The sequence below is a fragment of the Melozone crissalis genome, unplaced genomic scaffold (assembly GCF_028551555.1).
Source record: "Melozone crissalis strain CALT ecotype California unplaced genomic scaffold, PUWL_Pcris_2 ptg000027l_1, whole genome shotgun sequence".
Classification (NCBI taxonomy): domain Eukaryota; kingdom Metazoa; phylum Chordata; class Aves; order Passeriformes; family Passerellidae; genus Melozone; species Melozone crissalis.
Window position 1 is genome coordinate 65,263,620 of NW_026535805.1, and position 15,579 is coordinate 65,279,198.

Below are 15,579 nucleotides of genomic sequence, written 5' to 3' on the forward strand. Positions count from 1 at the left end.
AGTTAATATTTAAATGCTGAATTTAGATACTGACTAGGAGAAACTGAGACAAATTTGCTTCCCTCCTCATATGCACTGTCAGGAAATACTTAGTGGTTCATATGCAATAGGAGGGAAATGAAAAGCTTATTTATGTATCAGAATTATTTATTCAACACCTTCATTTACAGAATTTGTATCTTTATGCCCATGGGTGTGTAGAGATTTTTCACATATGTTAACAGCTCTTCAATAAAATGTAATCTGATGAATTTTTACAGCATTGTAAAGTGGAACAAAGAACATTTTAATGGGCAGTAGGTTCACAGCCATTACCAATGCATGTTCTTCCATCTTCTGCCAGCTTGTAGGGATCAGTGTGGAGACATTTGTAGCTGCCTTTAGTGTTAATGCATATAGCAGAAGGATGGCATGGTGGATTAATTTCATTTTCACATTCATTGATGTCTGCAAAATAAGTACACACTGATCAATAACAATTACAAATTACAAAGGGATTACTAATTTCTCATAAATACTTTTTACAAAGATTCATAAATGAAAGGCATTGTACATTTTCAATGAGACAGATGATAAAAATCTGTATTGTTACTGTTTAAAGGACAAAATACAGGGTTGTTATTGCTTTGTTTTGATTTTTTGTTTGTTTGTTTTAAAGCTGGAGATTATGAAAAAAAAATGTTGCTTTCATAATCCTCCAAAAGCCACAAATGGAAATTGGATGAATTTTCAAAAATGCAAACCCTAAACTTGAGAGCTCTTCTTGCATGTGTTTATGTCCTAAGATTTGACTTTATTCTCTATAAATGTTTTCATCCTGTGCTCTATAGACATAATGAAAATAATAATGCAGACACAGTTCTGTACATGTCCACACATGATTTTGAGAAGTCAAATTTTCAGGTTAGCTTTAGTTACAAAATTTATAACCACAATTTGTGATATCACTGCAAGAATGGTTGTTTCAAGATGCTATATAAATTCTGTAAAATGACAATATCCTAGCAGAATGTTGAGCAGATAAACAATTATCCACTGGAAAATGTGCATACACATACTGTTCTTGAGGCTTTCAAGATCTTTCACTCTCACTTTTTGGTTATGCGATGAAATGGTAAACAGCAGTTGCATAGTTTTGCAACTTTCTTCTTTCTATGTAATATTTACTTGCATGAATGAATTTATTTGACTAAAAGTAGGTGTCCACTGTTATTTTAGGTACTTTCCAATTGGTTCTGTATATCTGACACCTTGTTTAATGTCTCTCACCAGTGGTCCTGTGAAGCACTGCAAAGCCATATGAGGACAAGTAGTCAAGTCTTCAGTGTCTTCTCTTTTTGGTTTTATTCCTTTCCTTCTCTATCACAATGTTTGATCTGCTACTTCAATGCAAGTAGTTATTTTCAATCAGTATTAGAAATTGACCTGTATTTACTGACTTACTTTATCATTGTCACTGAGACCACTTTCCATCATCGGAAATAGGATCAGCCTGATTCTCTCAAATTTTAGTACAAAAAAGTAGCTGTGCATAAAGATAGTTGTCAACTAAGATGGTCAAAAGACTAACATGGAGGAAAAATCTAAAACTTCAGAACCCTTAAGAAGCAATAACTTTCATAACACTTCTTTGAAGCAGGAAAAGAATCTGTTGTTCAGGATGAAGATTTCTGTGTATTACTCACTTCAAAACTAAATTTTGAGTCAATGTTCACTGCCTTAATCATCATCCAGGAAAGAAAACCTTCACCTTTGCCTGCATTGTAATTCAAATGTGCCAATTCCACTTCTGCAGATCCGTAGTCATGCTCTCTGCTAAGTAACTAACACTTCTTCATCATTAAATAGTGCATGTCAGATCTGACCAGTCTACCCTGCTAATCAGAGAACAGTAGTTTACTAAATCAAAATAGTCATCTATCAGGAGTATGACATCACTTAATATAGAGGAAGGTGGCATATTCTAGCACTAAATGACTTCCTGAATCAATAGAAATGATTTCAGTCAAAGCCCAAGTTAGTAAGTGGGAATTAACAGCTCTCAGAATCCTATGCTTTTTCCAGCAAGCCACTCTGTCTTTTCCAGAGCAGCATATAATTTTGAAACCATCTGCAGAAATGCTAAGCTCTATCCTCCTCATTATAGTGCTTGATTTATGCCTAATTTGCTGAATATTTAAAAGAATGGGAACATATTGCACAGGCATGCGTGGAACAAAGTGCTTTCTACTGTAAAACTCAAGTAGCATCTGCATAAGTGGGTTTTGATGGTTTTTCTTTTAATAAGGCATTGCTTTTTAATATATGCAGCAGCTTGTTTTCCTATAGCAGATATACAGTCTTTTGTTTACATTACTGAACATATTAAAAGAAACTAGGACAAGGAATGATTCACTCATTTAACTTATTTATTCCATTCACTGCCAGAACATTAATCTATTGAAAAGGTTTTATTATAATTCATTTAACAGCTTTATTTCTTTATATAGTATTTATGTGGGAGGAATTCAGTGGATAAATAGGGTGTGAATAAAGGAAAGAGCTGCAAATTTCATTTGACTTTTTCCATACCAGGTATACAATTAGAATGAAGAGCTTTCTATTCCACTATCACAGAAATTCCGATCAGCAGACTTTATTGTGGATGAGCTGCAGCACTTGCACTCAAATTATTTTACCACCATCCATAATATATTCTGAAACACAGCCTTTTTGGGTTTAGTTTTCTCTCATGTTCCTATAAAGCAGAGGAATGTGAATGTGCGCACACACACACACACACACACTTACATATGTACATATATATGTACACACAGCGCCATTATAAAAGCACACATTTGAAATGTGAAGAAAGAATTCATTCTTCATAACATGAAGAGTGAAAGTCTTGAATAATTTTCCACATTCTCTTTCTAACCTATTCTATTAAACAGTAAAAGGCAAAAAGAAAAGAGAAGATTAAAGAATTATTAAAATAACAGAAAAGATTTCCTGTGAAAATGTGCCAGAAATATGTCCTTTTGCTGAGTTTTTCACCCTCTCTACTTTTGTACCTGCAGAAGTAATTAACTTCTGGCAAATCTTTTCACAACTATTTGGGAGAGGGAGGTTGGACATAAAGTGATTATTAATTTCCTTAATTTCATTTATTCACTTCACAGAATGTTTTTTTTTCACTATTACTAAAATTATTAGGATGACACATGACCTAGTGGTGCATAGTTCAACTTTTATCTAGAGTATCCATTGAAACAATGCCAGAAAAATGACAACTATCTGTCATGCTGTTATGTTCAATGTAGGAGGAAGCAATTAATAATTCTGATTTGCTGCCTTTTTCCTCACTTTCTCCTCCCCCTCCCTCCCACTGGTTGTTAATAGACTTGATTTTTGCTTAATTGGACAATTTTTAGTGCCATTTTCCTATCAACTTGATTGCTGAATCAGGATGGGTAGAAATTGAGATAACAATTCTTAAGAGAGTTTCACATTTTTGTGCTATTATACCTATAACCCCAGGATGCTAACTACAAGAAAGCATAGGAGTGAATTCACATCTGATGAGCTATGGTGGACTTTTGATGTTAGAAAACTCATAAATAAATAAATAATAGTAATAGATACCTATACAAACTGGGGCCTCAAAGTTCCATCCTTTGCTTGTGCAGGTTAATTGTTCTTCTCCTTGTAACTGAAATCCATAGTGACATGTATAAGTCACTGTAGATTTTCCAGATTCTGAGCAGTATACAAAATCACCATTTTCCACACTCTTTGGTGTTCCACATAGTTCATCTACAAATAGAAAGTCTGTATTACAGGCTTTTAAAACATTAAACATTTGATATCCCATGTCAAACTACGACATCCCCTTATACTTACAAATGGGTGGTATTCTTCATTACTGTTATAAACATTAACTTCAGTGAAAAATTTCACATGTTTTAAGGTGATCAAGGCTTTCATTGTTCATGTATGGAAAAGAATTTATATGGGATACCACAGGTTTGACTTGTGATCCTCACAAAACTAGCATTACAACATAAGAAGGACATGGACCTGTTAGATCAAGTCCAGAGTAGGGCCACACAGATAATCAGAGGTCTGGAGCTGGAGGGCTGGAGCACTTTTCCTTTGAAGAGAGAGGCTGAGAGAGCTGGGATTGTTGTTATTGTTGTTGCAGCCTGGAGAAGAAGAGGCTCCAGGGAGACCTTTTTGCAGTCTCCTAATTTAACCAAGGCTTTTCAGAATGATTGGCACAAAATTTTTACCAGAACCTCTTGCAATAGGACGAGGGGTAATGTTTTTAAACTAAAAGAGGGATGATTTAGATTAAATATAAGGAACAAGTTTTTTACAAGAGCATTGTAGCAGCAATCCCCTGAACAGGGAATAATGAGCATTGACTCCATGATTGCAGAAGGCTGATCAATCACTTTATTGTTACTGCTACTACACAATCCTATACTATATTCTACTATATGAAAAACCCATCACCCTTGCCAGACAGTCTGATACAGCTTTGACCTCATTGGTCAATCAATCAAAACACCATCACCAGAGTCCAGTTAAGAAATCACTCTTTGGTAAACATTCTCCATAACACATTCCACATGTGCACAACAACAGGTGCAGCAAGTAAAGATATGAATTGTTTTCTTTGAGCTTTATCACAGCTTCCCAGGAAAATCCTGGGAGAGAATTATGTCTGTCTCTGTTCAGAGAATATGTCATTGCCACACAAGAGTGCTCAAACACTGGCACAAATTGTCCTGAGAGGTGAATGCCCCATCCCTGGAAACATTTGGATACAGATTGCACAGGGGTCTAAGAAATTTGATATAATTGAATATGTCCTTGGTCATTGCAGGTGAGTTGAACTAGATGTCTTATAAAGATCCCTTCCAAGCCAAAATGTTCTATGATTCTATAATCTCACTTCTAAGTGATAGAAATACTAAAGGTCTCACCCAGACCAGTAATTTAAGATCTACCAGAAGCAAGGTCAGAACTTCAACTGCTCTTTACTGTCCCTCCCCTCCCCTTCTCTCTCCTCCCCTCCCTTCCCCTCCAAAATGATTGGTAACTGCAGATTACCTTCCTGATAAAATTCTTGCCAAGCTTCTAAATTCATCCCAGGTATATTGTTACAATGCTTAAAATCCTGTGGAAACTTTCCAAGTTGAAAAGCATCTGCTGGCACTTCAGAAATTCCTGTGTTGTCACAAATCACGCGGGACAGTGAATGTTTTTTGAGTTCCTGCTTCTGAGCTTCTGTGAAAACATCATCATTTTCCCACCAAAATCTGGAAAGAATAATATAAACTTTTTCTGAAAATATCAAATTCAAAGGGCTGGCTATTCTTACTTACACAGTATGTTAGATAGAAGATCAAAACTAAGAATTACAGTAAAAATAGGTGAATATAACAATAATAAGAGTAATGCCATGACAATACAGAACCAGTCATAAAAAGGCTAATGTGAGTCTGATATGCTGGTCAACTCGGGTCTTGTGTTAAAGCCAACAGAATTGCCTTTCATTGATTGAACTGGTCCACAAAAAAAGTTGCAATCCTGAGACAAAAACTTGAGACAGACTTGATTGGACTGGATCCTTACTCCTATGCACACTGATATGTGCTGTTCACTCATAAATTGTTAAAGCATAAATTACAGAAGACTGAGAGGAGTAACCATAATAGATTTCCCCATACTAAAGCTTTTGAATTCTGCTTGCTCTTACTGAATGGTTGCTAGGAAAACAGGTATTGTTGAATGCTTCTCTGGTTAACTAGGACCATTTAATTTGCTAAGAAACCTGTAGATATGCAGATTAATTATAGTAGAAAAACATAAGATAGTTATGTTTTTGATCATACAAAAAGTAAGCTAAGAGGACTGTCTGGAATAGACAAGACCTGTTTATTTTTGTCAGGAGTGTGGTGTCAGAACAGAGAAACCAGTTGGTGCTACAAAAGTGTATCTATTAAATGGTGACATTATATAAAATATATATGTATGCATACACATATACATTCAAAGGTTAAAGGAAAGAAAACAATGAGGAGAAAAGGAAAGACAAACATTTGTATATAAAGAAGTGTCATTAATGGCAAAAATACTTCTGGAGATCTTGATTTAAAATCTCTATTAGTAAATTAAATGGTGATAAGCACTGCTACACTGCTTAGTTCCCTGTGGTACTCTGGCCAGGCCAGCTAGGATTTTCCCAAATGCTAGGCAGGATTTGTGGTAACATGCCTGAGCACAGTCAGCAGTAGAGTATGGGACTGATCACACTATAGAAACTGAGCTCAGGTTTAACAGAGGACTTATGATCCATAATACAGGGGGCTCACAGCTGAGGCTTCTAGGAAGTCTGTGAGTTTGTGGGGTTTTTTTCCTGAATTAAACAGACCAGCAATATTGACTGTGGACTCTATGCAAACCTGGCACATGTGCAGTATTTGAAGATTTTTTATGAGCTGCCTGTAAAGGTACCATACGAGTGGGAATTCTGATAGATGTGTTTGTGTTCTGGGGAGGATGAGGACTGCCAGTATGCCCTAGGGTGGCTTTTCAAGGCAAATTGGATCCTGCTGCCAACAGGAGTATACCTGGTGGATAAGGTAAGTGCATGTGAAATTTTGGAAAACTGGCTTTATTTGTAGGCCAATAGTTACCTTCAGAAGCCTAATTTGTTAAAAACCCATGTCCCATACCTCAGCAGCACTGTGGCAAGAAATGGGAAGAGATGGAGGGGCTAAAGGGGAAAAAAGAAAGAAATTCTTCCTATACCTCACCTGCATACTGTTCCTAAACTACTCAGAGCATCCTGAAACCTCTCTCATGATTCCAAAGCCGCTTCCTATAACCAAAGCTATCAAAGACATTTCTCCACTCAGCTCTACATCTGTCACATCCCCTTTCATGTACATTAAAACCTATTCTACTTTCATCACAAAATTCAGTTTTATCTACAGGCCTAAATGAAAAATGATTTTTTAATATACCAAAGAGATAGGTGTTTACTTTAAAAAACATTTTGGTTTATTCCATTCTTTTTGCATCAGGTGACCAAATCCCTTTGCAAAGTATGTCAAAACTTCAGAAGTTTTGCCCAAATATTTCAAATAGTTAGATTGCAAAAATATTCAGAGGAGGAAGAGGAGGAAGAAGGCTGATGGATCAGAAACAAGTTATTTCAGGTGATGTGGTTAAGACAGTACCTGAGTAGATACAAGAAAACCTTTTATTTTTTGTGAGATTACTGAAAAAAAAGTTTTTTGGGCTATCAGAATTCAGAGTTCAGTCAGATGAAAATTCCAGGTAGTCCTGATTTCTGAACTTGAAGAGTACATTAGAAGAATTACTTTTAAATCCCTGCATACAGACCTGTCAATTGGGGTATCTAGTGTATGTAGTGTCCCTGGTGCAGTTATAGATAACACCCAACACTCTACCTGACCACGCTTTTCCATTATTATGTGACAACTATAACATGTTGTTACATACTTCTAAATTCTCATAGGTGGTTTCTTTGTTATTAATGACAGAATACCATTTCACATTTAACTGCCACAAACTTTGTGGCAGAAACCTGGGGAATTCTTTCATTATTAGAGCTCTCTTTTTCTCAATTTGGAGTTAATGTATTAAATTAGGCTTATGTTTATTTAATGCAGGTAGCATTATGAGACACCGAATGTTAAATAACTGTGTAAGGTACTGAATAATAAAATGGAGGCTGAAAAGACTTCCATAGATACTCCTTCCTCAGATAGGGAAAAGTGTGCCTGTACAATTCAGAGGACTTTCAACCATGTTTTTAACACAGATGAGTAAAATGTTTGTTGTCTATACAGTTTTTGCAAAGAAAATGTTACCTTTATGATTAGCATTGCTTTTTCTTGTGAGCTAATTAATTGACGTTTTTTAAAGTTCAGATTTAAATTCTGCCTTGGATGATTATTTCCATAATGGTTATTTTCCATAACAGTGACTTAGAGGAGCTTAAAGGTCATTGGAAGGACCAGAAGTATTTAAACACCCCTGCTAGCATGGTGTGAGCAGTTTCAAATTAGTTGTCTCATGAGATCCAAAATTACTGCCACAAGTACATGACAGAAATAAAAAAAGTTTGGTTTTATAATTGCTTCATGAGCAGAAGCAAGATATAAACAGCTTCTTGTGCCCCGTTGTGACCTAAAGCTGCATTCCTCCTGCTTTTCTGGTATGAAGGATTGTACTGGCACAAGATCCTGGTGGCACTTGTGCAGGGTTGGTTGAACTGACATCCTATGCTGTGTCCAAAGAGGTTACTCTGGGAACACTCTGCAGTCCCAATTCACATAAGGCCAAGTATGTGGTGTTTTTATAATCCCCTCTATGAGGACTGAATTACATCTTTTTCCTATCCCTTCTGACTTTGCTGCAGTTGCCAAAGAAAAATATCGAGGTTCTTCCAGCCCCTGAGCCCAGTGTAACCCTCAGGGGGAATAAAGCCTGCACTGTCCTACATCCATCCCTGCAGGAGCTACTGGCCCCTGCCGCAATTAACTTCTGGTGGCACCTTGCATTTTCAGCAGGAGTGATCAGCCGGACACCTCAGTACCATAGAAACAAACAAATTCCATGTCATCTGGAATTGAGACCAAATACCAGCCAAAGAAGAATAATCAAAAGCTCACCCGACAAAACTGAGGGAGCTAAGACAAAAATGTGCAAGGGGGAAAGGATGATTTGTTTGAAGCATATTTAAGTGGCTGTAAAATCTCCATTGCTACTGGGTTTCTACACAATTTGACTCATAATAAACTCACCGGTCACCATCCCTTAGTGCTTTCATTTGCTTTCCAATTATACATGCAAACAGGGGACCAGTTCTTGCACCTGGAAGAAAGTCTTCCATGAGACCACCAAGCCAAACATCAATGTTGTTAGGATTATGGTACAATTCCATGATTTTTTCAGTGACATTGGGGTTGGTTATTACTGTATTCAGGTCAGCGTGAGTTTCCAGTTTTGGCAAGCCACAGAATTCTCGCCATTCATTGTAACCTGCAAATATGAGGTTTAAAGGAAGATTAGATTTGTCTGTTAGACATGATATATGAAATTTAAAAATTTATAAGGACTGGATTTTGACAATCTTGATCACAGTCATAGACAGTTTAGTATAAAAAAGGTCTACTATTACTGATTAAATTGATGAGAGAAATTATGGCAGGATCTGAACTGAGCTCCAGCAGTCTTTCTCTAAGCAGGTTTATCCATGGCCTGATGGGCTATTAACTACTTGACTGTTAGTTCTATCTTACCCTGGGATAACTGGAGTAAAAAATCTAATGCAAAAAACAGTGACAAACATCTAATATTTCTCAAAATGCAGAGTGTACCTAACTAAGCCATCTATAGCACTCCTGAAGACATCTGTCAACACCTTCTGTGGTTGGTGGAGCTGGTGAGGCTGTGCCTGAATTGACCTGTCCCACAGACTGGGGACAGCCTGCTGATGGGGAGTGGCTGCTTCAGGCAGAAAGCCCCACTTCTCACAACTGGTTCCAGCTGGTTTTAATCTCAAAACTGTCAAATACTTTCCATCAAAGTTAAGAATATTAGCAATGTATATTTTAAAAGAGACTTAAGTGACTTTTCTGATTACAAAAGCTACTATTTAAAAGTTTATGATTACATCCCAAATATAAGCAGTTATACTTCAGTAAGCAGTTGGAAGAAAAACTCAAGAAAAATCAATAGACCTGGGAGTCCATGATCACGGCCACGTTGTAAATTCAATGACGATAAATCAAGTGAACCATTATTGGACAGCACAAACAGTTTTTCTGTTAACTCCTCATTCAGCAGTTGATCTTGTACCTGTAGTTTTGCTGGATGTGCTAGAAGACCCCTTATTAAAGGATCCAAGCCTCCTTTAAAAATAAAAAAAATGATGCTATTATAGCATATATGTAAACCTTTATAACTTTCTTAGCAAATGTGAATACATATATGTTTCCATGTTTTTAAAACATTGTCCACATAGGTTTTTACATTCAGACACATGCAAAAATCTCCTTTAGTTTAAAAAAAAAGTAATTGTGGTATGAAGGAGGAGCTTCATCTTCTTCAGGTATAAAAGAACTTGCAACCTGTAAATAAATTCATAAAAAAAAAATTCATTTCATCATCACTCATCTTTCTATTGCTAATATGCCAAACTGGCTTGATCTGGAGAGTAATGTTCTTCCAATTTAGTCAACTATTGAATTGAGAATAATAATGCAAGTTCTTTTTAGTGCTCTGGAACCCAGTCAACAACTTTAAAAAATGATTTAATTAAATTAATGCTCCAATTCCTAATTCCAGGATAAGTAACTTTGAAGAAAGTTATAGTATTCTAGGGAAAAAAAGACCAAAGAACAACAGAAGCAGTTTAAATAAGACCATACCTTCTTTAATGAGTCTCCAGGGACTAAAGAAAACTTGATGCAAATGAAGATTTGGGAGTTCAGGATCATCTAAATACTGTGCATTCAATCGCCTTACTATTGGTTGGATTGTTGCATGACCAAAACGAAAAGCAGCTGTTGAAAATACATTAGAAACTGTAGGATTCATTGTGGGATCATAACCTGTATAAAGGCCAATATACAGATTAAAAGCATCTGGACCAATGATTTTGGGAATGTAATCTCTTAAAGTAATAATCTGAAAGAAAAGAAAAAGAAACACATTTCAGCTTTTTTATAGATGAATAGTAACGAATCCCAGGTGCTAAATGCTTTTTTATTTCGTTCATCTGTGCCCAAGCATTTGGCATAAGTAAGAGCAGTGTTACCTGGAAAACAATATCAGTCTTATTTTTGCAGCAAGGGGACAAATGATCAGAGAGAATTAGTGGTGCAGCTCAGAGCAGTGCAGCAGTCAGGCCCTGTTAGGTCTTACCATAGATGCTGGACCAAAGCCTCCTGAGCAGAGATTACCAGTGCTGCTCATTTACAAACCACAGGGGTAATCCAGCTCACAGGAGGTGCATTGAGATTAAAAATTTAAATTATAATGGCCTTAAAAATGGCAATGAAAGCAAGAAGGACTATAATATCTTTCAAGAATGCTTTCTAATGTGAACAGATGCTATTTTCAGGCATATGTTTGTGACACAAATCCTTTTTTTTTATTTGAAATGATGAGGCTTTAAAATACTGGTGCCCAAAATCTCCTTGTAGACATTTTATATTAAACTTAAACCAATTTACAGACTTCTAATAAGTACACTTCAAAAATGAAAAGACTGATAAACACCTTCTGTCAAATGCTTTTATAATGGAATAGTATTATAGTGGCATGGAAAAGCATAGGAGTAATCATGACAAAAGGAAAGAGGGGAAAATATTCTAATGTACCAAATAAAATGAAAATGCATTATAGGTTAAAGATTATGCTGAACTCAATAAAGCAATATGAGATAAATATGAAGCATAATGAACTCAATAAAGTACCTCATAGATTCAATATAATATGCAATAAATATACGGACAAATGTACTTAGAACTTGATATAATGCATATTGAAAAACTAGCTGGCATAAAACGACCTTATAAAAAACTTGTATTTTTATTTTAGGCACAGAGCACAGACAAGCAAACCTTTCCACAATTTGATCACTTTTCTCAGTAAGTAGAGGTTTAGGTTTTCAGGTTAGGTTGTGCAGTGAACAAAATATATAAAAGACAATATGTTAGAATCCCTTTTGCATCTCCTTTAATGCAGCATATGAAACAAATGAAATTATTGCAAGAAACTAATACTGACACTGTCATTTGAAAAGCTAATCTTTTGCTATATTCATAAAGGTTTTGCAAGACAGCAGTTCTAATTTTAGATATAGTTTTTACAATCAAAGACCTTATGGAGGAGTAGGTTAGTCATGGATACAAAAATCCTGGCATGACTAATTTTTTGGCTCATTTTAAGTGAAATCCCTAGCTAAGCTGCTCATAAAGGCCGGACTCCCTGAAGGGAAGGGCAACTCAGATTTTACATTTGCTCCAGAGGCAACGGCTTCATTTCTAATTGCCTTGATAGGGAAAGAGGGGTTGCCATTTCAAGACGCAAAAATTAAAAGGCTAAGGGTAAAAAGGGGTCTCATGCCTGCCTACCCTCCCCTAGGAGAGGCATCTCTTTGATGGAAATCTCCAAAGGCTAAATGAGGCTCCATCAAGTAGAGGTGAGTTTTAGACCATACAGGCTAAAGTTGTTACTAATACAGAAGAATAAAATACTGCTTCTGGAATATGCCAAAGAAGCCCATCTGAAATGGCATCTAGCTTTTGTGTAGTCTCTGGATGTGGACAAATTTGCCTGTTTGAAGTCAAGCAAAGGCTCACTACCGGTTCCTATAACTGACACATAAATTTGAAAGAAAATGTTAACAGCTGACAAGCATCAAAATTATTTTTGTTAAAATTATTTTGCATGCAGTTCCTTCTCTCAGATAATGACATAAAATGTTTATTTGCTTGCATAAATAAGCACAGTACTTTCTTTCAGTAGAGTATTCTTTCTTTAAATGAGATTCTCTTGTGGAAACAAAGGAATGTGCTTGTTACAAAATATGTCAATAAAATCAGACAGCAAGCAACTCTATGGGAAAGAAATCACAAGCTAGCATAATGAATGGCTCCATCATTTCTGGCTTACTTTGAGTCTGTTTGTTAAAAAAATGTTAACTTTTGTGTGTTTGCAGGAGCATAAGGAATGTATGTGGATATCCTAAGTCTGAACCTGCAAATTACTGCATGGTCTCAACTCTGTCATATTTATGAGATTAGTGGTAATCCAGATTCCTCTTAGGCTACATTCATCACCTCATAGCATTGCATCCAAACTCTGCAGAAGCCTCATGAAGAAAACAATTTTAATCAGTAACATCAATATTTCTACTATCTCATGACAGTCATTGTTCCAACAGTTTAATTTAGTGGAAAATTATGACAGATGAGCACTGTGTTTTAAACAGAGGCCCATATGCTTGATGCTTTAATATGACCTTTTTATTCTATATAACCATATATTAACTGAGAAATTAAGATCATTTAAATGCTATTCATTTAGTCATACCAGAGAAAATAAAACACTAATTTCTTAGTAATTCTGCCAATAATTTGGTAAGTATCCAGATAGAAACAGCATTTGAGAGTCAGAAAAGGCTTTGTATAGATTTTGCATCATATCATGAATCCCATGTGCACTGTTTACAGAAAAAGTAATTGAATCCTGACCTCTAAACTATAGAACACTGCAAGTCAGTCAGGATATTACTCTTAAAGGCAACACTCTTCTCATTCAGAAGGCAGAATTACAGCTAAACATTATTGTCAACTAGATGCAAAAGATCCAGAAATTCTTACCACTTTTCATAGGGTTCAGGAGACTTTCCTTTCAAAAGCCTCTACAAGTATACCCCAAAGTGGGTGGGAGAGGGGCACAATGGTTGGAACAGGAAAACAAAAAGAAATGTTGGAGGAGTGAATATAAAAATATGTGAACCACCATAAGGATGAGTAAGGCCAAAAGTGTGTCTTGTCATTGCCATTGGCCAGCTGTAACTGTAGAGGAATGATATCTCACTGAGATAGCGTAGTGCCAATTAAATGAAGCTTCAGCACTTGGAAAAGATTGCAGAAAAAAATAGAGAACTATCAAATATAGCAATGATGTTTAATTCATTAAAGTGCTACGCATGGTTAGTTTGCAGCTCTCATTGACAATACTAAAAGATTTACAGATGATGAAAATGATGTTAAAGTCCTAAACTTTGGGGTAAAAGGTGATTTTACAAGAGTTCAATTTTTAATAAAAAAATGAACACATTATTATAGTTTTGTTAATAGTCTAAACTATATACTTTATAAACATGAGTTCTGACATTATTCGATACATACTGTTTTATAAGACATATTGTTTATCTATTTATTCTTGATAATTTCAAGTTCTGAGAGGAGCTATCTAATAATCTAATTTCACATCCAAGCAGTTAATTTATGTAAGTCTCAGAAGAGAGACTTTAAACCACTTTCAACCCATGCCTTGGATCATGCAAGATGCTCAGAGAACACAAGCAGATGCAGAAGGAAGCGAAATAAACACCTACGTGTACACTGAAAACTAAAGGCAGTTTTCACCTAAAATTGGGATTAAGTGGGAGCAAATGCGTTCATTCAGAGATCGTTCTCTGGTACTAAATCTGGTAATAAATCAAAGAGAATTGGATTCAGATTGGTCTTCAGAAGTCCTGCTCCATCTGACTAGTGCCAAATAATCCATCTTTCATAATCCAAATGGCACATCAGGGGAAACTGTCTCCAGAAAGAGCAGCATAGGTGTGTGCAAACTTCGTCTATGTATGAGATAGTAATGTTAAGACTAGCAGTTGCATAATTGAACATTTTTTCTTCACATATTAAATGACAATGAAAAAATGTTTTTTTGCACAAAAGATGAGGTAAATAAGAATATGTGTCTTTAACACTGTATACTGCAGTATATTAAGTTTATAAAGTTAAGCATGTGTCATTCCCATAAAATAGAAAGGACAGTTACTACTCCTTATCAGTGAAACTGTATAATGCAGCCAAAAAAACTTGTTTTGTGCAGGATATCAACAGACAATTGTTATGTTTGCTAACTTTGGCAAGGTTCTATCATCAAATACTTGTCACTAGAGATATTTATGGTGCCAGAAAAACATCCAGGAAGAAAAGTATGGTCTAAATAGGGTTTTTTTTGTCTTTATTCTAGAAAGAAGAAAAGGCTTTTTTATTCAATTCTCTATAATTACACACCCACAGGCAGGACTCATGCTTGAAAGTATTCCTTCCGAAAAAAGAGAACTTTAGAAATGTCTAGCAACTGAAATAAAACTTGATCATGGAAATCTCAAGGTAAGTTCAACCAGAGCTGTCATTAGTGTGCCAGTTAACATACCACACTAATAGAGATACTCCAATTACCTGTCCTGAATGAATGTCTCTAAACCAGCTAGAGATAACTCAAACCCATTTCTAATGAGCCACAGGCAAATCTCATTAGTCTGTGATACCAGCAGAGATAATGAGCAGTGCTGATCCATGCAGTGCACAAAGCTGTTTCTTTCAGGCTGTTATGTTTGTGGTGCAAACCAGAAGGCTATAAATGCACTGAGATCTGCCTTTGGACTTGCAATTTTCGTCTAGCAAATATTAACAACTATTCTGACTCTTCAATGCCATTCTTTTAATGAAAATGGCAAATTTATGGCAGAGGAGCTGACTTGGTTAAAGCAAACAAAAAGCCAAACATTTCAAAAGAGCTGACTAAAAACAATTAAGTGAAGTATGTTGCTTCTCTGAAGTTATATGGCTTTGAGTGAAAGTAATAATGCATTAGATAATGTAGGTGGTTTCTTAAAGGAAAAATTATTTATATTCTATTCCACTGTTTAAAAATTATGGCAGAAGAAAGGAAAATTTTTTTATCAGAAAAGTGAAGTTTTATTGCATCCTTCCCCAATTTATCTTCAAAAGAGTCTCCTTT

At 35.8% G+C, this 15,579-nt stretch overlaps 1 protein-coding gene across 1 annotated transcript in view; it reads right to left on the reverse strand.

Annotated features, from left to right (window-relative positions):
* Positions 1–286: 286 nt before the first annotated feature.
* The window catches only part of TPO (thyroid peroxidase), a 36,583-nt gene continuing 21,290 nt past the window's right edge, over positions 287–15,579 (reverse strand). Inside the window, exons 8-13 of the mRNA XM_054279335.1 lie at positions 10,455–10,713; positions 9,765–9,935; positions 8,826–9,063; positions 5,098–5,306; positions 3,625–3,795; positions 287–447 (exon numbers count right to left, since the gene is read on the reverse strand). Coding sequence (XP_054135310.1) covers positions 287–447; positions 3,625–3,795; positions 5,098–5,306; positions 8,826–9,063; positions 9,765–9,935; positions 10,455–10,713 — 1,209 coding nt within the window. The remainder of the gene's footprint in view (positions 448–3,624; positions 3,796–5,097; positions 5,307–8,825; positions 9,064–9,764; positions 9,936–10,454; positions 10,714–15,579) is intronic.